At 40.2% G+C, this 26,976-nt stretch overlaps 1 protein-coding gene across 7 annotated transcripts in view; it reads right to left on the bottom strand.

Moving 5' to 3' along the window:
- The window catches only part of LOC114026041 (solute carrier family 28 member 3-like), a 135,582-nt gene that overhangs the window by 98,918 nt on the left and 9,688 nt on the right, over positions 1-26,976 (bottom strand). For 5 of the 7 annotated variants that reach the window (XM_027839636.1, XM_027839637.1, XM_027839634.1 and 2 more), the window contains 4 exons: positions 8,672-8,724; positions 8,089-8,213; positions 7,929-8,000; positions 6,508-6,676 (listed from right to left, as the gene is read on the bottom strand). In XM_027839636.1, coding sequence (XP_027695437.1) covers positions 6,508-6,573 — 66 coding nt within the window. In that variant the 5' untranslated portion in view covers positions 6,574-6,676; positions 7,929-8,000; positions 8,089-8,213; positions 8,672-8,724. The remainder of the gene's footprint in view (positions 1-6,507; positions 6,677-7,928; positions 8,001-8,088; positions 8,214-8,671; positions 8,725-26,976) is intronic. The other 2 variants (XM_027839638.1, XM_027839641.1) reach the window with 2 other exon arrangements.

The raw sequence follows: 26,976 nt of genomic DNA, 5'->3' as shown, positions 1-26,976 counted from the left end.
TGTGGTATATGAATGTGATGGAATACTACTGTGCTATAAGAAATGATGAGCAGGCGGACTTCAGAAAAACCTGGAAAGACTTGTATGGACTGATGCTGAGTGAAGTGAGCAGAACCAGGAGAATGTTGTACACAGTAACAGCCACATTTACTGTGACTAACATTGATAGACTTAGCTCTTCTCAGCAATACAAGGATCTAAGACAACTCCAAAGGCCCCATGATGGAAAATGCTGTCCACATTCAGAGAAAGAACTATGGAGTCTACTATTTGCTATTTTTTTTCTTCTGTTTTTCTTCTGTTTTATTTTGTTTTCTCTTTCTTATGATTCCTCCTATTGGTTCTAATTCTTTCTTACAACATGACTAATATGAAAATATGTTTAATAGGAATGTGTATGTATAGCCTGTATCAGATTGAGTGCTGTCTTGGGGAGGGAGGGGGAGGGGGAGAAAAATTTAAAACTCAAAAGCTTATGGAAGTGATTGTTGCTAAATCAAAATAAATTAATAATTTTTTCTTTTAATCACAGAGGTCAGTAGTTCCAGGCATGAGAAGCAGCTAGAAACAATACCAATGATTGAGAGATGAATGTCTTGTGGTTTGTGGATGTGGCAGTTGAAAGAGGAAATGAATGAGGAAAATAAACGTTCAATCTTCTGAGCATATTGATTAAACAATGCGTGGCAAATGTCCAACAAACAGGGACCAGACCTCCTTAGAGTAGGCCTGGATCCTGAATACAGAGGGAGACAGACTTTTATACATTAAAAACAATTAATCAAATAAGGCCAATGAATGAAAAGAAAACAATACAACATACAGTAATCTGATTTCTAATTGGAGTAAAGATTAGGGACTTTCCAAGTTGGGAGGGGGAGAATCAGTACGTATTCCCTGAATATTCTGAATTCCCTGAATTCAGAAAAGGAGATGTCCCACTCCCCAAAGTGTCTGTAAACAATTAAAGGACCATGGAAACAATAACTGATTACTCAGTATGGAGCCAGTTTTCATATAAGACATATAAGTTGCTTGAGATATACAATTGTGAGAAAACTCCTTGCATCAATCTTTGGATTTGACAGTTTCTGGTCACCATAACCTAGGTCCTTGGTTAAGGGTCTTTAAGCAGCAGGTAGAGGTAGTCCAGTTTCCCAGCCATCCAAGGCTAAATTAAAACAATACAATAAGGTTTTCTCCCAATTCTCACAACTGACTAGTTTTCTCACAAGACAGAAGTTGGACTAGATCCATAATTGAACAGAAAGGGAACTCAGCCGGCTCTAGAATGGAATCACCAGATGGAGTCAGTGTGGTTCACTCATTTCCTACATTTGCTGTCCTAATCCCCTCAAGAAACAACTAGAAGACCAGAGTCACTGAATCAGAGTAGGTGTCAATAAGTTAGGTGTAAAAAGACTGGAATGGTAGGAGGAGGCCAAGTTATGATGGGCTTTGAATGTCAAAGAGCAGCATTTTGTATTTGATGTTGGAGGCAATTGGAAGCCACTGGAGTTTGAGTAGGGGAAGATGTGACATGATACCTGGCTGAATGGAAGATGGGTTGGAGTGGGGAGAGACTTAAGGCGGCAAGATTCACCTGCAGCAATAATCTAGGCATGAGGTAATGAGGGCCTGCACCAGAGTGATGGTAGCATCAAAAGAGGGAAAGGTGAAATCTCCAGGCCTTAGCAGACAGACTGGATATAGCGGGTAAGGTGAAAGATAATGAAGGACTGGAAGAATGGTATTATCCTCTATGGTAATAGAAAAGGTAGGATGGGTGGGGTAGGGCTTAAGGGGAACGATAATAAGTTCTGTTTTGCATATAATGAGTTTAAAATGATTTTTGAACATCCAGTTGGAAGGTCTGAAAGGCAGATGGAGATGTGAGATTGGAGGTCAGCAGAGAGACTGGGACAGGACAGGTAGATTTGAGAGTCATCAGCATAGAGACGGTCATTAAATCCAGGGAAGCTAATGAGATCACCAAGTGAGGTGGGAAAGAGGGAGAAGGGAAGAGGGCCCTGGACAGAACCCTGAAAGGTACCTAAAAACCTACTGACAGAGTGAGAGAAAGATAGAGATAGAGAGAGAGAGATGTGCCAACCAATGTCAAAGGTTGTAGAGAGGCCAAGAAGGAGGTCCGAGAAAAGGCCATTGGATTTGGCAGCTAGGAGATCACAAACAACTTTGGAGTAGAATGATAAAGTCAGAAGCCAGATTGTAAAGGGTTAAGAAGAAAGAGAGAAGAGAAAGTGGAGGCACCTATTATAGACAGATTTTCAAGGACTTTAGCTACAAGGGGTAGAAGAGATAAGACAAGAGTTATCAGAGACGGAAGTGGTGATTTTTTTCAGATTGGGGAGATACGGACTAGTATGACATGAGCCAGCGGAGAGGGAAAGATTGAAAATAACTGAAAGAATGGGAATGACAGGGCAATCTGTTGGAGGAGATGGAATACAATGGCATTGCCTGAACAAGTGGAGGAGTTAGTCTTGGTAAGGAATAAGGCCACTTCATCATGTGAAACAGGGATGAAGGAGGAGAAACAGGGCAGAAGACACCTGGGTACAGGAGATGAGGAAGAGAGAAAGAGTTCATGGCGAATGGCCTCATTTTTTTCCCCCAGTTAAGTATGAGATAACGTTCTTAGCTCAAAGTCAAGGGAGAGGGAATCATGGGAGGTTTGAGGAGGGATGAAAAGGTTTGGAAGAGCTGTTGTAGAAAGTGGGATACTGAGTTGATAAGAACTACCTCTTATCAACAATACAGATAAAGTAGGATACTGCATGGTATAATTTTCAGAACATGGGTTAAGGCAACCCATTTATCCAAATAGCTTCCTCACTGGGAAACCCTAAAAGGCACTATTAGAGATTAATTCTTTTAGATGAAAACTTTTCCTGGTTAGGAATTACTGGCTAACAGGCAAACATCTTGTTTATTTTTAAAACACAGTAAACCTTTTTTGACCATTGTCTGTAATCGGTTTTTTTGTTTTGTTTGGTTTTTTGTTTTTAGAAGCAGTCAAGGAGTCTCAGGAGATGGGACTCAGGACAACCAAGCTGTAAATGGGGAGAGGAACTAGGGGACAGTTCTGGATCAATTGGGCTTTTGTCACTGGAGGCCCAGGAGGAGAGCTAAGCTTACTTTGACTTGCCTAAAGCAGAATTATAAGAGCTAATATAACTGCCTACAGCCAGAATTGTCTGAGGAAATTTTTTCCAGCTATAGCAACCTCTGTCTCCCCATTCTGATTCTTTCTCCTTCTTTACTTTCTAGTTTGCCCTTTTCTTTTTATGTATTCATTTAGTCAGCCAACAAATATTTAAGTACTTATTATGTGCCAGGCACTGTGCTAAGCACTAAGGATGCAAAGAAAGGCAGAACCACAGATCCTAACATCTCAAAGAGCTTATATTCTAATAGGGGAGACATCATACTAACAACTTTGTATAAAGATAATATACAGAATAAACTGGGGAACATTAGCAGTGGGCAGGGGGGTGGGGGTCATTGCAGGAATTGGGAAAGGACTTGGAGAAAGTAGCCTTTGAACTTTGTCGTGAAAGAAGACAGGAGACATAGGTTAGGAGGGAGAGCATTCCAGGCTTGGGGGAAAGCAAGTGAAAAGGCAGTCGGGAGATGGGAATGCTATGTTGAGGAAGCTCAGGAAGTTAGGAGGACTTGAATTCAAATGCCATTTCAGACACTTACTAGCTGTGTGTGGTACCTTGGACAAAGTCACTTAACCTCTGTATGCTTCAGTTTCCTCATCTGTAAAATGGGGATTATAATAGCACCCACTTCACAGGGCAGTTGGGAGGGTCAAGTGAGATAACCTATGTACAATGCTTTATAAACCCTAAAAGCATAACATGAATCCGATTATTGATATTATTCAAGAAACAGTAAGGAGGGGAGCAAAGACTAAAAAGGCTGGAAAAGTTGGGTGGTGAAGGAATCTAAAAGCTAAACAGAAGATTTGGTCCTTATGGGGCAGCTAGGCAGCGCAGTGGATACAGCACGGGCCCTTAAGTCAGGAGGACCTGAGTTCAAATGTGGCCTCAGACCAAACACTTGATACTTACTAGCTGTGTGACCCTGGGCAAGTCACTTAACTCCAATTGCCAAAAAAGAAAAAAAAAAAAAAAGATTTGGTCCTGGACTTTAGAGTTAGTTTCTTCTCCCTTTATTCCTCCTCTGGCTTGCTTGGTGGGGGAAGCACTCCGAGGTATTGCCTAGAAGTGTGGGGTGGCATAGAGCCATTCCCAGTTTTGCTCAATCAGTGTGAAGCAAGCTGAACATCCCCCTTGCCAACGGGTTAGCCAGCTCAAAGGACGATTTTTACTCTCCAACCCCCAGAGTCTCAGGAACAGCAGGAACTGCTCAGTGTAGCCTGGTGCTGGCCTGTGCAAACATTCCCCACTGGTTAGCTGCCCAGGAAACCAGAATGCTTTGCTTACACTGAGCAAACTAGGAGGGTTTTCTGCTATACTGAGACTTTCGAGGTAAGGTTAGATCGTGGACCAGAACATGGGTTAAGGTGCATTTGTGGCTAGTTTTTGTTTGTTTGTTTGTTTACTTTGTTTTGTGATGGTGGTTCGGAGGGGAAAGCAGAATTTGCCTTGTTACTGTGGATTTCACTAGTAGTACAGACAGGCTTTCATACACCAAATACTAAAGTGCTTATCACCAAGACCCAGGTTCAAATTTTGACTCTTCCATTTGCTACTTAATAGATACTTTTTACTCTTTCTGGATTTCAGTTTCCTCATCTGTAAAATAAAGGGGTTGGGCTAGATGGTCTCTAAGATCCCTACATACCTATGATCCTGCAACTCTTAGTTCAACCTTACCCTGAATTGGACAAAAGAGAAATATAAGCATTAACCTGCATCAGGCACTTGTAAGCTTGCAAATGGTATATTTAATGCAGAAGAAGCAGCCTTGGTGTTAGCCAGAGAACAGTCCCTCCCCTGACCCATACTGTCTGTGAGACTGGTGGCTCTGGGGAAGTCTTTTAACCTCTCTCATTGTCCCTAGGCAGCCAAGATTGGGAGTTGCAGGGCAGGCACCACACGGCTTTGTTAGAGGAAGTTTTCCTGCACCAATGAAATCATAGGTGTGTAGGGGGTAGCAGGTGAGGAAAGGTTTGAAGCATTTTATATGAATTATCTCATTTGGAGCTCATGGCAGCTCTGTGAGGTAGAGACTACCTCCCTTAAATTATCACATTCAAGGTTTTATGCTAAGGGTCTGGGAATGCAAAGACAGATACAAAACAGTCTGTTTTGTCTAAGATGAAGAAACTGAAATTCAAAGACAAGTGAAGTGATTTGTCCATGGTCACATAGCTATTACACAGTAGAGATAGTGACGAGGTTCAGGGGCACCCAAAATGTTGGGGTGCAAGGCTGTCTTGGAAAGAATTCACTCAGGTGGTCTCCAAATCAAATAAAGGCATTCAAAGGTAACACTACACACCAAGCAGGCTCCTCCACCCCTTAAGGGAGATACAGCGTGGGTCCCTATTAAGGACCCATCTCCCTTGGGGGTTTACCACCCCCCTTTAAGCTGTGTCTCCCTTAAGGGGCGGAAAAGCCTGCTTGGTGTGTTGTGTTGTGTTATCCCAAGAAATGCCTTTATTTGATTTGAAAGAGACAGCCTGAGCGATCTCTTTCGAGACAACCTTGAACCCCAACACTTTGGGGTGCTCCTGAACCTCATCAATAGGATTTGAACCCAGGTCTTCTTTACTGCAAATTTAGCTCTCTAGCCATTCAACATTTCCAGAATAGAGATAGAGCAAATATATGACTTTAAGGTAGGCATTCCCATTTCCCAGCATCTCGGTTTCTTTATATGTAAATCCTTTCCAGCTCTAAAATAAATCCCAGCATTTTCACTGGCCTTATTCCATGCCTGGAGGTCTTTCCCTCCTCATTTGTCTCCTGGCTTTCTTTAACTTCCAGCTAAAATCCTTTCTACAAGGTTTTTTCCAGAACTGCCTTAAATGTTAATCCCTTCTTTCTGTTGACTATCTGTTTGCACTTAATTTTATTTTAATATTGTCTACCTGCTTTGACTGAAAGCTAAGAAAGCTAGACCAAGAACTGTCTTTTGTATTTCTTTGTATCCCTAGAGCTTACTTAGCACAGTAGCAGGCGTTTAATAAATGCTTTATGACTGACTGACTAAATGACGGAGTAAAGTTGAGATCCAAGCAGGCTAGGGCTAAAGAGACTTTTCAGGTTCCTCAACACAATAGAAAGCTCAGGACGAACGCAAACTAGCTATAAAGACTTTATAAGAGCTAAATCTTTAACAGGCCCTCCCCCTACCACTAATCTTAATTGTTTCTTTAAGCACCTGGCCAAATACCCAAAAGGTATGTGGGAAGATTGTTTCTCAACCTAAAGGCTAATACACATATTGGTTGTGGTTAAAGCAGCAGCAGCAGCAGCAACCACAGTCAAAACACAAGGTCCTACATACCTCAAAAGCAGCATTGGAATAAACATCCTCTCCACTGAGGTTAAGCTTAGTTTCTGTCAGCTCCATTTCATTCAGCCCCAGGGAAGCACCTCAAAGCTGCTTGATCTTCACACTTGTTTCTGACTCTTAATTCTTCCAAGGTGTATATCTGGTCTGAAGTTTCACATGCCTGAAAAAAAAAAAACCCAAACAAAACAAAACACCACACCCTTTTGCTGAGGTCACAACTACTCGACCTGTGGTTTAAAGCTAGGAGGTAAACTTGAGTTTATCCAAAGGATTTATAGTCAAGCCAACCAAATCTGTACATTTCTGAGTTTTGTTTTTGGAGAAGGTGAATTATCTTCCTCACTTGTCCACCTGTACTCATTCTCTACAATAGTTCAATATAGTGAACAGAAAGAAAATTAGTGTATTTTAAAAAAAAAACACATTTTAAAGTGAACTGGACAACCCAAGGAGGTTAAAGATACACCCAAATATTATTAGCCCACTCATTGCAGTAACAAAGTGGAAACAATGTATGTGGGGGGAATGAATGGCTGAATAAATTTTGATACATGGATGTAATCAGCATGGCAATACATATGAACTGATGCAAAGTGAAGTCAACAGAACCAGAGAAACAAAATGCAAAATCAATTTCAGCAATTAAAAAAATGAAAGGGGGCAGCTAGATGGCGCAGTGAATAGAGGCCCTGGATTCAGGAGGACCTGAGTTCAAATTGGCCCTCAGACACATAACACTTACTAGCTGTGTGACTCTGGGCAAGTCACTTAACCCCATTGCCTAGCCCCCCAAAAAATAAAATGAAAGGAAGCAGCTTCTCTCCCCCCCCCAATATACCCCATGAAAAACCAGAAGAGAAGAGATGAGGTGCATCTCCTTTTCTTTGCAGATGGGTGGAGGGAGATTGCACATGCTGTCAGATACAGTTGATGTGTTGTTCATTTGCTGAACTCTCTCTTTTTCTCTCTCCTCTCCTATTTCTCTCTCTCTCTTTCTTTCTATCACAAAGGATGACTCCTTGGAGACGGGAGAGATATGTGCAGGTGAAGGTGATAGGAAAACCCAAAGATACAAAATTTAAAAGAGAAAGTGAAGTACAAGATCCAATGCAATTAAGTTCAACAGACATTTATTAAGTACTTGCCCCATTCAAGGCTCTGTGCTAGGCATTTGGGGTGCTGCTTATAAAAGATGAATATTTAGCCTCTCTGGGTCTCAGTTTCCTTCTCTGTAAAATTGGGGTGGTGGTGGATGAAATGGCCTTTCTGTCCCAACCAAGGACCCCTCCACCCAAAATAGGAATTGTCCTGCCTTCAAAAGTTTGCATTCTATACAGGATACAAGGTATACACCATTAATTCAAGTACGTGCAGAGTTGTACAAATTAATTTCAAGGAGTGAAAGCACTAACAATGGGTGAAATCAGGCAAAGCCCCGTGTTGGAGGTGGCACCTGAGGTGTGCTTCGAAGGAAGTTAAGGTTCCTAAGAGAGAGAGAGAGATAGAGAGAGAACACATATTGTAATTGCACTAAAGAGTTATTGCAATGAAATTTTAAATCTCTCCTCATACCTTGGGTACTGAGGATGTTGGGCTCTTTTCCATTCCCTCTCCTCTATATTTGGTGGGGGTGAGGGGTAGATATGTAGTCCTGGGTAATTCGACCAAGTGGCCAGTTGCCCAAGTAGTTGAGGGCACTAAAAGACAATTGGTGAGAGTGAGATACTTTCCCTGAACGTTTGCATGGGGTGGGGGTGAGAAAGGGAGTACAAAGTAGGTGAGACATAATGTTTGAGCACTTAGGATATAAATTATCATCAGCCACTATAAAATCACCATGAAATTGGAAAGAGTCACTTGTAAGGTGCACCAGGAGATGGTTCCTTTAGCCATGGGTTTCCTCTAAGTGGTGGTGATACAAATATCAAAGTGAAACAAATTGTCCCTACCCTCATGAAACTTATATTCCCTATAGAGGGACACAATATATACATACATGTATATAAGATATATGAAAAATAAATACAAGGTAAATACAAGTAGTAAAGCCACAGAGATAGAATGTCATGTGCTAGGAACATTAAGAAGGCAAGTTTGGCTGGAGATTTAGTGATTAGTGTGTACCAAGCTTTAAATATCATGCAGAACAGCTTACATTTGATCCTGGAGGTAATAGGGAGCCATTGGAGTTTGCTGAGTAGGTCAGACCTAAACCAAAGGAAAATGACTGTAGTCAGCTATAGTGTCTCAGGTCTCAGGGGGACCAGTTTGGAGGGTATCGTGAATAGTCTAGGCAAGAAGCAATGGACATCTGAACTACAGTGGAGGCAGAGTGTGAGGAAGAGGACAGGTGCAAGAGATGTTGTGAAGGTAGAACTGTGAAGGTTTGCTAAACGATGAGAAACATAGGGGAGAGAATAGGAGTTGAAGATGACACCAACGTTGTGAACCTGAATGTCTTGAACCCAGGTCTTCCTGACCCTAAGGCTAGCCTTTTCACCACTATACAACACTACCCTTCTTTGAATTTTATGTAATATTATTTATTTTAAGGGGGCATCTAGGTGGCACAGTGGGTAGAATTCTGAGCCTGTACTCAGGTAAACTCATCTTCCTGAGTTCAAATTTAGCCTCAGGGGTAGCTAGGTGGTTCAGTGGATAGAGCACCAGCCCTGGAGTCAGGAGGACCTGAGTTCAAATCTAGCCTCAGACCAAACACTTGACACTTACTAGCTGTGTGACCCTGGTCAAGTCACTCAATCCTGTTTACCTCTGTTTCCTTATCTGTAAATGATTTAGAGAAAGAAATGACAAACCACTTCAATATCTTTGCCAGGAAAACCACAAAAGGGGCAGACAAACAACAACATTTATTTTAAAAAGTGAAATATGAGAAAATATTTAAAAAAGAAAACTAGTTCATTCAATCATTTACTACCACCTGCTTACCGTAACATGTTATTTATTACTACCTACCTCAGAGTTATGAGGAAAGCACTTTTTTAAACTTTCAAGCACTATTTAAATGAGTTATTATCTCTTATAGGGAATGATAGAGGATGCAGGAATGGAAAGCATTGTGATTTGGTTGACACAATATGCATAGGGTTCATAGTATTTAGAATTTGTATTTAGAAGTATTTAGAAATCATCTAGTCCATCTAATGACTTAAATTCATGGATAAGGAAACTGAAGCCCACTAAAGTGCAATGATTTGCCAAGGTCACAATATTAAGTAGCCAGAATTTGAACCCAGGACTCCAAATCCAATGACTTTTCCATTATACCAAACCATGCAATTTTAGAGGTATAGCCCTGTATATCACATATGTATTTAACCTTTTATCAGAAGCTCCTGGCTGATATGTATGACCTCAAAATACTTTGGGAGACTTCTCTGTCTTACTGCCAAGTGACCAGGAACCTTTAGCATCTGACATACAAACCCCTGTAAAACACACAGGGTATGACCACCATGTCCTCTTACAAGCACACAGGCTTCTAACGCTCAGAATAGAAACAATTTTATCCACAAGTTAATGAAACAAGTAAGACTCATATCCATGCCCAGAGGAAACAATGTCTACTTGTAATCAGCCCTCTCCTAACAGGCCTGCAATCTACTCCCACATGCAAAATGTGTGCAAAATTACCCAGTAGTATAAATTGGATGCCTATCCGTTGGAGTTTGACACTATTGATCTAACCAAATTGACCTTCTTTCTTTTACTAACCAACACCCTCTCAAGGAACTGAGTCTAATGGGAGAGACAACATGTAAACCACACACAAGATAAACTGGAGATAATCAACAGAGGGAATTTATACAGGTGTTCAGTTACTTCATTATCTCATTTATGTCACAAATGATCTTCTGATCCTCACTTTATAGACTGTTATCATAATGAATGAAATTTCACAGGGAGCAGGATGGGGAGGAGTGTTGATTATAAGTTGGACCTAATTTAGATCATAAACTGATCATATTGTTGAGTTCTTTTCAGTCATGTCCCACCCTATACTAAAAAAGTATTTCCCTCATAACTCTGAGGTAGGTAGTAATAAATGACATGTTAAGGTTAGAGGCATGTGGTAGTAAGTGCTTGAATGAACTAGTTTTCTTTTTTAAACATTTTCTTCTATTTTCTTTCACTTTTTAAAATAAATGTTGTTCAATCGTTTCTGCCCCTTCTGTGGTTTTCTTGGCAAAGATGCTGGAGTGGTTTGCCATTTCTTTTTCTAGTTCATTTATAGATAAGGAAACTGAGGTAAAATTCCATTGGGTTTTCTTAGCAAAGATATTGGGGGGGGTTGCCATTTCCTTCTCCAGTTCATATGTTTTCTCCCCTTGCAGATGTTACAGGGATTGCTAAGGGAGAAAAGAGAGTAGGGAGAGAAGAGAGTCAGGGACAGAATGTTGAATGAACATTAAAGGATTAAGAAGGTGAATTAGTGAGCATGTTGAAGAAGTAGGGCAAATTAGGACTGTGTGTAATCTCAAAAAAAAATCCCCAAAACAACCAAACCCCAAAACAACAATAAAAACAACAAAACCAAGGCAGGAGGAAATCTCAAAAATGGAAGAAATACTGACTAACAGTTTCATGAATGGTTAAGGAAGATAATATTAATAGAAGTTTGTTGAATATGACTATGAAGAGGGCAGTGGTAAATTCCAGAGATCAGTTTTGGCCACAAAAGCCAAAAGATGTATCAGAAACTAAGGAGGTGACTGGTTTATGGGTGTGGACCTGGTCTTGTCTTTTCTCTGCTTTATTTATTTATTTTCTTTAGACAATTGGGGTTAAGTGACTTGCCCAAGGTCACATAACTAGTAAGTGTCAAGTGTTTGGTCTGAGGCCAGATTTGAACTCAGGTCCTCCTGATTTCAGGGCCTGTGCTCTATCCACTGAGCCAACTAGTTGCCTCTTTTTCTCTACCTTAAAAAGAAAAATCTTCAGAGTCTCCCCTTTTCCCAAATTGGGCATGCAAAGCCCTATGTAATGTTGCCTCAATCTACATTCCCAGTCTTATCTCATATTCTCTCCATTTTCTCTATGCTTCAGTCAGACTGGAATGACCTTCCCCTACTCCAACATGCTTTGTGCTGTCTCACCTCTTTGCTGTTTTCCTATGCTGGAAATCACCTTATTTCCCCTCTTTTCCTATTAAATATCTTTCAGAGCCCAACTCAAATACCACCACCTCCAGAAAGACTCCCTTGATCCTTCTTATCAGCAACTACCTTCTCTCCAAGGCATCACTTTATTTTGCACATGGTTAATGCACTTTTGAGTTATTTGTTGGTGTCCTTTCTCCATTAGTAAGATTAATGAGAGCAGAAACGTCTCCGTTTTTGGCTTTGCATCTCCCGTGCCTAACACAATGCCTGGCCCATAGCAGGCAACTTAATAAATGCTCATTCATTCACCCAGAACAGGAACCATGCCTAATCTAAGCTGGGCATCTCTCCTAGTTCCTAACACAAAGTGATCTGTGCACAGTAGGTGATGAATACATACTTTGTGCTCTGTTTTTTATGTTATGTTGTTATAAACCAATCGAAGGAAAAGTTCTAAAGGGCATATTGAGGGTAAGAAGAGAGGTGGTTAGTGTTGGAGTGGGCCTTTTGCAAGGAGGCCAATTTGCTGGTAAAGTTCGGAAAGGCATAAGAAGCTTATAAAGTCATAAAGTCAAATTGAGAACTCCATCCTGAGATTTTGTATTATCACCTTGGATAACAGGAGCTTACAAAGTGATCAGGCACCATTAACTTTTAACCTGGGAAGGAGCAACAGGAAGCCTGAAGGGAAAATACAGTTCCTACAAAATTCAGTGAAATGGAAATCATTCCTTTCAATGCCTCAAGCTTCTATTTAATGTTCAGGGAACAAGGACTGCCTGTCCTCTGAAAGTCAGTAGCCATTAGAATTCCATGTAGGGCCTGGCCACCTGTCAAACTTCCTCAGGTCAAATTTATATCATTAACAAGGAAGAAGTTGGTACAGTGGAAAGAATGCAGGCTTTGGAGTCAAAGGACCTGAATTCAAATCCCAGCTCTGCCTTTTACTAACTTTTTTTGTGACCTGGAGTCTCTGGGCCCCGGTTTCTTCATTAGTGAAATTATGGGGTTGGACTAGAGCAGGGTTTGGGGAACCTGTGGCCTTCTAGGTCCTCAAGTGTGGCCCTCAAAGGCCTTAGAAGGCAATAGGTTCCCCACCCCTGCAGGCCATCACACATATAACAACCAAATGTTACCCAAAAAAACATCCTTTTGCCAATGCCTCAGTCAGGAGTGACTATAGGGGCTTTGCATGAGGTATGGGCTTACTATACATTTAAGATCACAAGCGGGGCAGGGGAAGCTAGGTGGCCCTGGAGTCAGGAGGAACTAAGTTCAAATCTGGTCTCAGACACTTGACACTTACTAGCTGTATGACTCTGGGCAAGTCACTTAACCCCATTGCCTCAAAAACAAACAAAAAAAGATCGCAAGGGGAATGTGGAACAACTCTTTCCAAGCATTCTCAAGTATCTTGAAAGCATACATGTCTAAATAACTGATATTAATTATAAATCATTCTTATCTATTCACTAAGTCAAGTTCCCTAAGGGCCTTCTAGAAGTTGTCATTTGATTGGGGCAGCTGGGTGAAGAGAGTGCCAGTCCTGGAGTCAGGAAGACACATCTTCCAAGCTCAAATCTGGCCTTTTTTTACTAACTGTGGGACCCTGAGCAAGCCACTTAACCTTGTTTGCTCGGTTTTCTCAATTTGTAAAATGGGCTGAAGAAAGAAATGGCAAATCACTCCAGCCTCTTTGACAAGAAAACCCCAAACGGGGCCATGAAAGAGTTGGATATGGCTGGAATAACAACAAAGCAAAAAACCAACTGAAAAAAAAAGACTGAAAAACAAAAACTTTGTATTTAGTGGCAGCATTTATTTGGCAAGACTGCATGGTATGCATAGTGGATAGAGAGCTAGCCTCAAAGGCAGGAAAAATCTGGGTTCAAGTATTGCCTGTGACACTGGCTTTCTGAAAGTCTGGGCAAGTCACTTAATGTCCCAGTACTCTAGGCTACTCCCTCAGATTGTAAATTGCAAAGAAGGTGCCAACTTGCAATGGTAAAGGGAATTTCCTCCCTTGGGAGCTCCTTCTACCAATAAAGGTTCAGTCTTATTTTCTATCTTCTATTTGGACCAGCTCTGAAATTACCCCATAATTTCACTAATGAAGAAACTGGGGCCTAGAGACTCCAGGTCACAAAATAATTTAGTAAAAGGCGGAGCTGGGATTTGAATTCAGGTCCTTTGACTCCAAAGCCAGCATTCTTTCCACTGTACCAACTTCTTCCTTGTTAATGATATAAATTTGGCCTGAGGAAGGAAGTTTGACAGGTAGCCAGCTCCTATGTGGAATTCTAATGGCCACTTCTTTCAGAGACCACCCTATAGTTAACTGCCATATGTTAGTTGTGTTAGGCATCTACTTTTGCTGAATTCCTAGACAATAATCAATTTGCCCTGAATTGACATTTCAGAGAATCTGTGAATTTGGATGGGAAAAACTTGTTTTTGTTGTTATTAGGGCAACCAGATGGCTCAGTGGATAGAACACCAGGCCTAGAGTCAGGAAGATCTGAATCCCAAATGGGGTCATGAAGAGTTGGACACAACTGAAAAGGACTGAACAATGATCTTTCCAACAATGATCTTATGAATTTATTCTGAGAAGGGGTCCAGGACATATAAAAAAGCTAAGAACCCCACTGTTCAGTCTATCAGCTTTGAGTTCTTGGTTTTTCTGGTTAGTTTGCCTATCAAATTTTAGATGAAGCTGCTGCTTTTAGCCTTGTTCTGTCACGGGAGGATCCAGTCCTAGGATTTAGAGTTGGAAGGTAGCATGTTGTTCAGTGTTCAGCCACGTTCAGCTCTCCATGACAACGTCCATGGGGTTTTCTTGGCAAAGATGCTGGAGTAGTTTGCCATTTCCTTCTCTAGCTCATTTTACAGATGAGAAAACTGAAGCAAAGAGTGTTAAGTGACTTGCCCAGGGTCACACAGCTAGTAAATGTCTGAGGCTGGACTTACTGCACCACCTAGCTTCCCTAAGGTATTTTAGAGATCATCTAAACCAAGTCTTTTCAATGTTTGGGCTCCAGGTACACCCACTCCTAGCTTTTGCCTTTAGGAAACTTGGCTTTTTTCTTCTCTCTAGTCCAAGGGTTATTAACTTTTGGGGTGTCATGGACCCCTTTGCAGTTGGGTGAAACCAAAGGACATCTCAGAATTAGTTTTAAATGCACGCAGAAAATAAAAAATGCATAGTATTGCAAGGGAAACATTATATTGAAATAGTTGAGACATATTAAAAAAAACAACATAGTACGTTTATAGACCCTAGGCTATGAGCCTGGATTTTCACCATTCTAGGCAGTTTCGGACCTCTGCACTCATAATTAAAACATCCTGAATCTCCCTCTGATTTCCCCTTTATTTCCTTGTTTATTTTTATTTTGACCTTAACACCTAATATAGTGAGCTTTTACAAATTCATAGTAAAATAGAAAAAAGCGAATCAGATTTGAAACTGTGGATCTGTTATGAATAGCTTGCTTCTTTTAAGAAACACACTGTACTAACCACATCCAGAGAAAGAATTATGGAGTTTGAATGCAGATCGAAGCATACTATTTGCTCTTTTTTTTCTTCTATTTTGTTTTATTTCTTTCTTGTGGTTCCTCCTATTGGTTCTAATTCTTCTTTACAACATGACTAGTATGCAAATGTGTTTAATAGGAATGTATATGTAGAGCCTATATCAAATTTCATACCATCTTGGGGAAAGAGGAAGGAAGGGAGGGGGAGAAAATTAAATTAAATTAAATTAAAATTAAATTTAAAAGCTTATGGAAGTGATTGTTGAAAACTAAAAATTAATTAATTAAAAAACTGCTTCTTGCCTTTTGTAGCATGTTCCCTGGGACTGCCAATTTCTGGATTAAAGGGCTAAAAAAATAAATTCATGAACCTTTTTTTTGGATCCAGACCTGTGATCTCATCTCAGTGTGGGGAATTCTTGATAGTATGGAGATTCTCTCCACCTTGAGGAAGATCATCAATTTATCTATAATTTCTATAGAGTTGATGGGGCAATGGGAGAAGTTAAGGTGTTTGCTCATGATCACACAGCTAGCATGTCTGTCAGAGACTACTAATTAAAAATACACTAATATACAAGCCTTCCTGCCTGGAAGGGATTCAAAGGAGCAAAGTTTCTCCAGTTAATTGAAAATCTCCCTAACATATGAAATGTTTTCTATTTTTTTTTCTTTCTATAGTGATTATGAAATTTAAGACAAAATTCCACACAGAGGTAATGCCAGATACAAAGTGTTCAGGGCTTTTGATTTGCTTATGGCAGAACAATAGTCTTAATATCACACCCTAGGAAAAGTATCTTCAGAAACCAATTACTCCAAATCATTTCCCTTTAAATCTGGTCAAAGATAAACTCAATAGACTAAATTGGATTAAAGAGGATGTTCCCCATGGTTTGGTCACCACAAACAAGGCAAAGTTCACTCTGATAATATTCTTTCTAGGGAAGGAAGAACCCTCCCTGAACTTGATAAGATCCTCCTTTAAAAGCTGTGTGGGCCTTTGATTCAAGTTAAACTAAAAGACTTCTGTTCTGGGCACTGTCTCCTTGGTATTAAGTCTTCTATTCAAGGGAAAATTATATGATGTTTCATTTGACTGAGTCCACAAAACTTCAGATTATATCTTCCTAATATTGTTTTCTAATATTTCCTAAAAACAAAAAAGAGGCTTTAATGGATATATTTTCACAAAATCCAGGTCTTTCTGACTCCAGCATCAGCCCTCTTTCCACTATGCCATGCTGGGCCCCCAGGGAACTTACTTAGCATTGGATTTAATTTACACTTAAGACAAAAGATAGGTAGGGCCAGGAAACAGGCATCTAACTATAGTATAGTCAGGATATGCCCCAGCACATATGGGCCAAACAAGAGCTGTTCAATTCTGTGACTTTCAGGCTGACCATCACATCTATCCCATCCTCTATCTTCTCTCCTAAATCCTAAGGATTTACATCCTTAAGGACCTACATTCATAAATGAATACAGAAACTTCTCTGGGGCTTGCTTTAGGAGTTTTCTATGGTTTCCAGTATTGAGTGAGGTAATATCTTGCCAAAATATGTACACACACACACACACACACACACACACAACCCCACACTCAGTCATATCTAATGAGATCAACAGCGCATGTATTTGCTGTGAGTAATAAAAACATAAAAATAAAACATCATTGAGACAATAGTATTAGTACCACAATCTAATCCTTCATTTGTTTCTTCATTTATTTTATCCTCACCCTTCTCATCTACTCCCATGGCTATATATAATCATCAGTTCTAGGCAGGTGAGATCCAAATTTCTGTCTCCATCTCTTTTCTTTCTCCTGAACTCTATTCCCAGAATGCCAGAGAGATAGGTAGTGCTTAATAAAATGTTTGTTGACTGATTTCCAGCTAGCCTCAGATCATCTCTGTCTGGAAATCCCACACCACCAACAAATCACATTCAACATCCCAAAAGGAATTGGCAATCTTCTGCCTAACACCATATCCCCTTCCTGACTTTTCCATGTTTATGGAGCTTGGTACCACATTTCCCAATTGCTTAGGATATACACTTTTGAGTCATTTGCTATCTGAGATCCTTCTAAATAGGAGGATATAGAGGGGAAGGGAAAGGAATACATATTAAATAGCACCTAATATGTACCAGCACTTTTGCAAATATCACCTCATTTTATCCTCATAACAACTCTGAGAGGTAGAGGCTCTTATCTCCATTTTACAGTTGAGGAAACTGAGGTAAACAGAGGTTAATTGACTTGCCCAAGGTTACATTGTTAGAAAGTGTCTGAGGCAGATTTGAACTGACTCTTCCTGATACCAGGCCCACTGTGCCACCATCCATTAGAGATGACTGAGGCTTTCACTGAGTGATGGGGGAGGATGGAATCACTTCATGTCCCTTGTTTGTCTTAAATTATAAACTCCTGGAGAGCAGGAATTCGTTCTGTGTGATTATCTTGACATAACACTTAATCCTTTTCAAGACTCAGTTTCTAATCTGGAAAATGGGAATAATGCCTTATACTTTTTACTTCCTTCAAAAGATTGCTTTAAAAATGGAAAAGTGCTATGGAAATATAAGATGATTTGTCCTAAATTTACTAGTTTGAAGATTTAAGAATCCCACTACTATAGTTCTGTAATTTTTAGGATTCAGAGAATAAATCCTTATTTGTATAATTCCATTCATACATTCATGTAGATCATGGAGGACATATGAAGTTTAGATAAGACACTATTCCTGTCCTCATGGAGTTTACAGTCTAGTAAAAGATAAGACACACAGATAATGAACTATAATATAAAATATTATGTGATAAGTACATTAGAGAGACTCAGAGCACATACAATGCTAGGTAAGGTTTTTTGGGAAAGTTGTCACTGACAGGGGAGATCAGAAATTCTGTACAGCTGGTGGCATCATTTTAAGAATATCATGTCCCCTTTTAGACTTCATCTTCCCAGCTCTCTCACTTCCCCACCTCAAACAAGAAATATATTGCAATGCCTACAAAAAATCTGTTTTCTAACAATATTATTTGTTGCCTGTGTGGCCTTGAACAAATTTTTAGAGATATGGTTTTGAATCTATAAAATGGGTATAATCATTTGTGCCTTCATGTACCTCTGATGAATAGATTGTGAATTGGGGAGAAGAAGGTTGAATGGAAGAATGAATATAATGTTGATACATGTGGATAAAGAATAGGTTTTAAATCCCTTTAAGAATCAAGGATGAAAGATGTTCTATGATTTGGACACATGAGTCATTGTACCTTCAAAATAAAGTTGGGGTTTTCCCCACAATCCTTCCTCCTATTTGTACTTAGTCCTGACAGTGAGTTGGAATGAATCCCCTGTTCTCAACCCAACACCCTTTTTTCACTTATCTTTAATAAAAAAAAAAACTCATAAGTTAAGCAACTTTGTGCCTGGGATAAGAATCAGGAGACTTTATAGCTGGAGTGTGGCAATGGGGAGTTGGAGTACACCTTGGGCAGGGGACACACAGGGGGGAATGGTTTGGGAGGAAGCTTGAGAGGATGCTATGTGCACTCTCTAAATTTCCTGACCAGAAAGAAGACTTCTTCCCTAGGATAAGGCCAGCACCTTCCATTAGGAGGGAGGGAGGAGAAGATCAGGTAGAACTGGAGAAGGGGGAGGGAGAAGAGGACATTCAGGATGTTGACTATACCTCCTAAATTCCTAGACAAATGCAAAGGAGAGGTGAGATGAAGGAAGCATACCTTGGGTTCAAAGCAGTTTCTGGGGACATAGAGTAGTTAGCTGGGGGATTATATCATACTCCCGATCAATTCTCTTGACACTGTCTAAATTTCTAACCTGGGACAAAACTGCCACCCTTGCTCCATGAGAACTGACCACAAGTCAAAGAATTGGAAATTGAGAGTATGCCCATCAATTGGGGAATGGCTGAACAAGTTGTGGTATATGAATGTAACGGAATACTATTGTGCTATAAGAAATGATGAGCAGGCAGACTTCAGAAAAACCTGGAAAGACTTGCGTGGACTGATGCTGAGTGAAGTGAGCAGAACCGGGAGAATGTTGTACACAGTAACAGTAACATTGTACGATGACTAATGTTGATAGACTTAGCCCTTCTCAGCAATACAAGGATCTAAGATATCTCCAAAGGTCTCATGATGGAAAATGCTATCTACGTCCAAAGAAAGAACTATGGAGTTTGAATGCAAATCGCAGCATACTATTAGCTATTTTTTTCTTCTGTTTTGTTTTGTTTTCTCTTTCTTATGGTTCCTCCTATTGGTTCTAATTCTTCCTTATAAGATCACTTATATGAAAATATGTTTAATAAGAATGTATAGGTATAGTCTATATCAGATTGCATGATGTCTTGTGGAGGGAGGGGGAGAAAAATTTAAAACTCAAAAGCTTATGGAAGTGACTGTTGACAGATCAAAATAAATTAATAAAAAAAAGAACTGGCCACAAGGGCCTTATCTGAAGAATTTAAGTCTAAACTCTCATAGAATCTTGTGAATGAAATGGATCAAGGAAGAAGGCATCATGGAGCTGTCCCCAGGTAATACTCGAGTGGCCCCTGGACAAAACTCAAGTAGGTAAAGAGTATTTGCTGTCCCAACCTTCTATTTCTGCACCTTCTCCTCCCCCAAACTTTACTTCCTCATCAGTCCATTATAATTGTCCAATGCCATCTTTCTTTCTTTTCTTTCTCCCCATAAATGGTGAACAATAAAAGGAAAACATTATCAGTCACTTTCCCTTTAGTGAGAATTTAAGTCAATGAGTTCCGTCAAATATGCTGACTTTTTAGGTCTTATTTCTAGTGGGAGAATGAAAATTTTCTTTCCCTTAGAAAAAAAAATCTCAGATACCAGCCACAGTGAGGGAAATATTTTGGGACACAGGCCCCACTTTACCCCCTCCCTGGTGGTCTTAAAATTGTATTTCAGACCTTCCATGAAATCTATAGTTAAGATATTTTATAGAAAGAGTCCTGATCTCCGAGTCAGAAGTACCTGCTCTGGTTCTCCTTTATTAGCTCAACCTTGATCGGATCACTTAATGATGCCCCTGGAACCTCATTTTCCTCATTTATAAAATGGTGATAATTTGTACTGTTCCTTCTCACGGGGGTGGGGGGGTAGAGAGGATATAGTGCAATGTATAATCAATAAACATTTCAATCAATACATTTATTAAGCACCTATTATGTGCCAGGCAATAGCAGGAGATTCCCCACCCCTTAAAACAAAATAAAAACCACAACCAAACCTATAGTCTACATAGCTCTACATGCTTAAAATTTTATACACTATGTCTTCAAACATTTATTTAATCTCCAGATGCTAATTCTAAAGCATAGAGAGGTATCCTTTGTCACTGGTGCCTCAGAGAGTCTCAAGACAACCAACCAATCAATCAATAAACATTTATTAAACACCTAATATGTGCCAGGCTCTATAATGAGTTCTGGGGATACAAAGAGGCGAAGGACACTCCTTGCCCTCAAGGAGCTTATAATCTAATGAGGGAGACATGAAAACAAATATATATGAAGCAAGCTATATACAGGATAAGTAGGAAATGCTTAACAGAGGGAAGGCACTGGAGTTAAAAGGGGTCAAGGAAAGCTTTCTGTAGAAGGTGGGATTTTAGTTGAAGCCTGGGGAGGCAGGAGTGTGTTCCTGGTGTGGAGAACAGCCAGAGAGAATGCCTGGGGCCAAGAGATGGAGTGTCTTGTTTGTAGAACAGCCAGAAGATCAGTGTCACTGGATCTAAGAATATAAATAGGTGTCAGGGAGTTAGGTGTAAAAAGACTGGAAAGTTAGGAGGAGGCTAGGTTATGAAGGGTTTTGCATGCTAACAAGTATTTTGTATTTCATCCTGGAGGCTGGAGGGAGCCACTGGTGTTTGAGGAGGAGTGTGTGACATGATACCTGCTCTTGAGGAAAATCACTTTTAGTGGCTGAATAGAGAATGGATTTGGAGTGGGGAGAGACTTGAGGCAGGCAGACCCATCAGCAGGCTAGTGCAATAATCCAGGCATGAGGTGATGAGGGCTTGTACCAGAGTGGTAGCTGTGTCAGAGGAGAGAAGGGACATATTTGAGGGCTGTTGCAAAGGTGTTGCCTTGACAACTACTTGGATATGAGAGGTGAGAGATATCAAGGAGTCTGGAATGACTCCTAGATTGCGACCCTGAGGGATTGGGAGGATGTTGTTGCCCTCAAGAGTAATAAGGAAGATAGGAGGGGAAAGATAATGACATACTGAATTTAAGATGTCTACTGGTCATCTAATTCAAAATATCTGAAGGGCAGTTGGAGATGTGAGATTGGAGGTCAGTAGACCTATCTGTGTCTTGCTATCATAAACTTCATAAAATCCTCAAGGAGATGCACTGTGTCCTTTGGCAATCACTCTAATGCCTCCCAATCTTTCTAGGGGAAGCTCTCCCTCATGTCAGCCCTTGTCACTATCTTGTTGCCTGAGCCAGTGGATTGAGTGGAGTGGCCCCACATAAATATAGGTTATCTGATATAAGCTGTTGGGGTAGTCCTTAAGGTTGGGAAGAGCTGGAGGGAGGGGTAGAAATAGATAGGCAGAAAGCATTTACTTATTCTCTGCTTAGTCATAGTTGCACCCAGATTAAAAACCAGACCCTGTACAAGACTTCCTGAAAAAAATTAAATCACACCCTATGGATGGATAGCAAGCCAGACCCAACACAGCCTAACCTGGGAGGTTCATTTTCCTTCTTTGAATACAATGGCACTTTTTGTGATGTAACCTAGTTGGGATCGATCTTTTCATCTTTTGTAATGAAAGTGCTTCCCACTGTATGATATCCCATGGATTGGCATTGCTGTGTTGATATACTACTCTGTGTACAAGAAGCTTTGAAGTTGTGTAAGAGTTTCTTTCTCCTCCCTCTATAATCGCTTACCCAAACCACATCCTTTTTTTCCTGCTATGTTTTCTTGGGAGGGAGAGTCATAGATGTCCTATAAATCTAGAGCTAAAAGGGATCTCTTAGGCAGTGTAGACCAATCCCCTCAATTTACAAATGAAGGAATTGAGGTCCAGGGAGATTAATTGAATCCCCAAGGTCACAGATGCTAAGTCTAAAATTTGAATTCAGATCCTTTGACTCTACTTTGTCATCACTTTTTCCACTTACACCAGATCACCTCATTACTCATTTATTCATTCTGATAGAAGATGCCAAGTAAGAAAATAAATGGCTAATTTACTGGTCTGAATTGGAGGGAAAAAATGTGGTGATATGTTTATATATAATTTAAATCCCCTGCAGCGACAAGTGGCCACAACTAGGTGGTACAGTGGAGAGAGTGCTGGGCTCTCTCTTGGGCAAGTCCTTCTCAGGACCAGATGTTGTCAGTAAAAGCAGTGAATGCAGTGGATAGAGCACTGGACCTGGAGTCAGGAGGTCCTGAGTTCAAATCCAGTCTCAGACCAGACACTTTACACTTACTAGCTATGTGACCCTGGGCAAGTCACTTAACCCTAGTTGCCTTGCCAAAAAAAAAAAAAAAAAAGCAGTGAATGAATATGTGAAATGAATGTGCTGGCCTTGTGAATGGTTCTTTGTAAGCTGACAGGAAAAAGAGGTTCATGCCTCAGGTTGGAAATGAAACCCTCTTCTCGATGGACTCTTCCCTCCAGGTTTTCCTGATAATGCTCTCCTAGTCTTCTTCCTATTTGCTGACAATCCTTCTTTGGATCTTTACCCAAGTCATGCCCCATAAAGACAGATGTCCCAAGACTCTGTCCTGGGTCCTATTTTCTCTATGTTATTTTACTTTTACATCAACTCCTACGGTTCCAATGATCATCTCTGCACTGATGCTTCTCAGATCTCCTTATTCATCCCTAACCCCTCTGCTGACCTCTAGTCTCATCTCAAACTGCCTTTAGATGTGTCCATGGTGGCTCCCTATTACAAAGAATGATGTAAAATCCAGTTTGGCACTTAAATCCCTACATAACTCCTCCTTCCTAACTTTCCAGTCTTTTTCTATGTCCCTTGCTGCCGTGTACTCTGCAATCCTGACCTCCTTGCTCTTCTCCCAGGCCTGAGCATTTTCACCCCCTCATACCTGGAGTGCTTTCCCTCCTCATCTCCATCTCCTGGCATCCATGGCTTTGTTCAAGTTCCAGCCAAAATCTCACTTTCTGTTGGAAGGAAGCCTTTTCCCATCCTGCTTAATTCTAATGCCTTCCCTCTGTTGATTATTTTCTATTTATTTTACATATTGTATATGTTATATTAATTATAATACATTATGTTTATATGTAACATGTAATTATATTATATCGTATATATTTTATGTGTATACACTCTCTCTATATTATATAATTATATATATAGCTTGTATGAACGTAGTTGTTTGCATCTTGTCCTCCCCTTAGATTTGTGAGCTCCCTGAGAGCAGGTGCTATTTTTTTGTCCTTTTCTGTACTCCAGTGCTTACTTAGCACAGGGCCTGGCACAGGTCCTTAATAAATGCTAGTTGATTGACAGGTTCTAAGTGGAATTGAGTAAAACCTCCATTCATTCTTTTATTCTATCAACAAACAACTAGGTGGTGGGTGGGAGGGGAAGCCTTGCCATTTGTCCTGCTATATATGCATATTTTCCCCTCTCCCTCCCTTTCCAGGGCCCTTATGACAATCAAATCAGTATTGTCATGATAGTGGAAACTACATTATCAGTAAACCCTACTAGAGCTCCCCTCATTTTCAAGTGTCTTCCCAAACAAAAAACACTCCTCCCTGACCATCACTCCCTATATGTAACATATTGCCAAATTAGAACATAGATTTCCTGAAGCTTTCTTACTTTTTATTTGTGTCCCCAGCATTTAGCACAGTGTTTTTTTTGGGGGGGTGGGGTGGGGGTGGAGTTAAGCGACTTGCCCAAGGTCATACAGCTAGTTAAGTGTCTGAGGCCAAATTTGAACTTAGGAAGATGAGTTTTCCTGCCTCCAGGCCCAGCCCTGTATCCACTGAGCCACCTACTTACCACTTTTCACATAGAAAATGCTTAATAAATGCTATTTCAATCATTCATTGACTAAATGTGCAGAGTCAGAGTGATTCCATTTTAAAAACCTAGTTCAGATGCAAATCAAAAAAACTCTGAGGTACCACATCAGACTTATCAGATTGGCCAACATGACAAAACAGGAAAATAATAAATGTTGGAGAAGATGTGGGAAAATTGGAACACTAATGCATTGTTGGTGGAGTTGTGAAATGATCCAACTGTTTTGGAAAGCAATTTGGAACTATGCCCAAAGAGCTGTAAAAATGTGCATTCCCTTTGACCCAGCAATGGCACTTCTAGGGCTGTATCTCAAAGAGATCATACAAAAGGGAAAAGGACCCACATGTACAAAAATATTTATAGCAGCTCTTTTTGTGATGGCAAAGAATTGGAAATTGAGAGGAAGCTCATCAATTGGGGAATGGTTGAGCAAGTTAGGGTAAATGAATGTGATGGAATACTATTGTGCTATAAGAAATGATGAACAGGCTGACTTCAGAAAAACCTGGGAAGACTTGTATGGTCTGATGCTGAGTGAAGTGAGCAGAACCAGGAGAACATTGTACACAATAACAGCCACCTTGTGCTATGACTAATAGTGATAAACTTAACTCTTCCCAGCAATACAAGACTCTAAGACGTCTCCAGAGGCCTCGTGATGGAAAATGCTATCCATATCCAAAGAAAGAACTATGGAAGTTGAATTGCTATTTTTGTTTCTCTTCTGTTGAGTTTTGTTTCCTCTTTCTGATGGTTCCTCCTATTGGTTTTAATTTTTACTTACAACATCACTAATGTGAAAATATGTTTAATAGGAATGTATATGTACAGCCTATATCAGATTATGGGCTGTCTTGGGGAGGGTGGTGGGGAGGTAGGGGGAGAAAAATTTTAAACTCAAAAGTATATGGGGGCAGCTAGGTGGCACAGTGGATAGAGCACAGGCCCTGAAGTCAGGAGGACATGAGTTCAAATCTGGCCTCAGACCAAACACTTGGCACCTACTAGCTGTGTGACCCTGGGCAAGTCACTTAACCCCAATTGCCTAAAAAAAAAAAAACAAAAAAAAAACCAAACCAAAAAAAAACTTCTTAAAAAAATTTTTTTAAAGTATATGGAAATGATTATTGATAAATCAAAATAAATTAATAAAAAAATTAAAAAAAATAAAAACCTAGTTCAGACTTTGAGTACATGCACAGCCAACCTGTAGGAGATTGTGATCTGAAAATATCCTTGCATATCAGCACTAATCAGTCTCCAAGTGATACTGTAAAAAGGGAGGAGCTGAGGTGACACTAATCTTCTCATGTTTGTATGCAATCAACATACTTTTTGCCCCTCTATGGAAGCTGTTTACAAAAAAAGCAAAGTGGCCTTGGTGTACTAAATAAAATCCTTTTACCTTTGCCTCATTGACCAGAGTGAGGCCTAAATCCAGATTTCTTTTAACATAAGCATTCATTAAGAGTCTACTATGCTCCAAGCTAGCAGCTAGGTGGTGCAGCAGATAGAGTATGGGGCCTGGAGCTAGGAAGATTCATCTTCCTTAGTTCAAATCTGACCTCAGACACTTACCAGCTATGTGACCATTGACAAGTCACTTACCCCTGTTTGCCTCAGTTTCCTCATCTGTAAAATGAGCTAGAGAAGGAAATGGCAAACCACTCCAGTATCTTTGCCAAAGAAAACCCCAATTGGAATTTCTCTCTCTCTCTCTCTCTCTCTCTCACACACACACACACACTCACACACATATATCTCAAAACAACTGAACAACATGCTCCAAGCACAGTTTAAAAAGCTGGAGAAATAAAGGCAAAAATGAAACACTCTCTTGCCGTTGGGGGGCTTAAATTGTAAATGGGTCGAGAATAACATGGATATAAAATATTAAATACAAAACATTTACGAAGTGATTTTCTGGGAGGACGTTTCTAGAAACTAGAGGGAAATCAAGGTAGGTTTCCAATAAGAGATGGGGCTGAAGAACGGCCTTAAAGGAAGCTAGAGTCTCCAAGGAGGAGGTGAGGAAGGAGTGCATTCCAGGCACAACAGCAAAGAACATCACGGAACATAGATGGAGAACAGCAAACAGGCCATTTTGTTGGGAATTTGGAGTTAATGAAGGAGATTAACATTCAGTAAACCTGCTCGAGCAGGATTCTAAAAAGCTTTAAAAGTCAAACAGAAGAGTTTTTGTTTTATTCTCAAGGGAACCCCTGGAGCTCTTGGAGCAGGGGAATGAATGATGAGGTCAGATCTGTGCTTTAGGAATAACAATTTGGAAGCTGTATGGAGGATGGATTGGAAAAGAGAGAGACTGGAAGACCAACTAGTATGCTATTACAGTAGTCTAGGGGAGAGCTGATAAGAGCCTAAAGATGTGTGGTAACTGCATAAAGTGAGTGGTGAGGAGATGGATAATGACATGGATAATTGTGGAGGTAGAATTCATAATACCGGGCAACTGATTAGATATGCAGGGTGAGGAAGGAATGAATAAACATTTATTGAGCACCAATTATGTGAAAAAGAGTTGAGGATGATACCTAGGTTGCAAGCCTAGGTGGCTGGAAAGAATGTGATGTCCTAGAAAGAAAGAAAAAAAGAAAGAAAGAAAGAAGCTAAGAAGAGCGTAAGGAGAGAATAAGTTCTGTTTTTGATGAGCTGAGTTTGAGATGTCCATAGGGATATCCAATGGA

This window comes from Vombatus ursinus, unplaced genomic scaffold (genome assembly GCF_900497805.2).
Source record: "Vombatus ursinus unplaced genomic scaffold, bare-nosed wombat genome assembly UNPS02014832.1, whole genome shotgun sequence".
NCBI lineage: Eukaryota > Metazoa > Chordata > Mammalia > Diprotodontia > Vombatidae > Vombatus > Vombatus ursinus.
The sequence above is the reverse complement of the archived record's forward strand: the minus strand, read 5'-3'. Positions and strand labels throughout refer to the sequence as shown.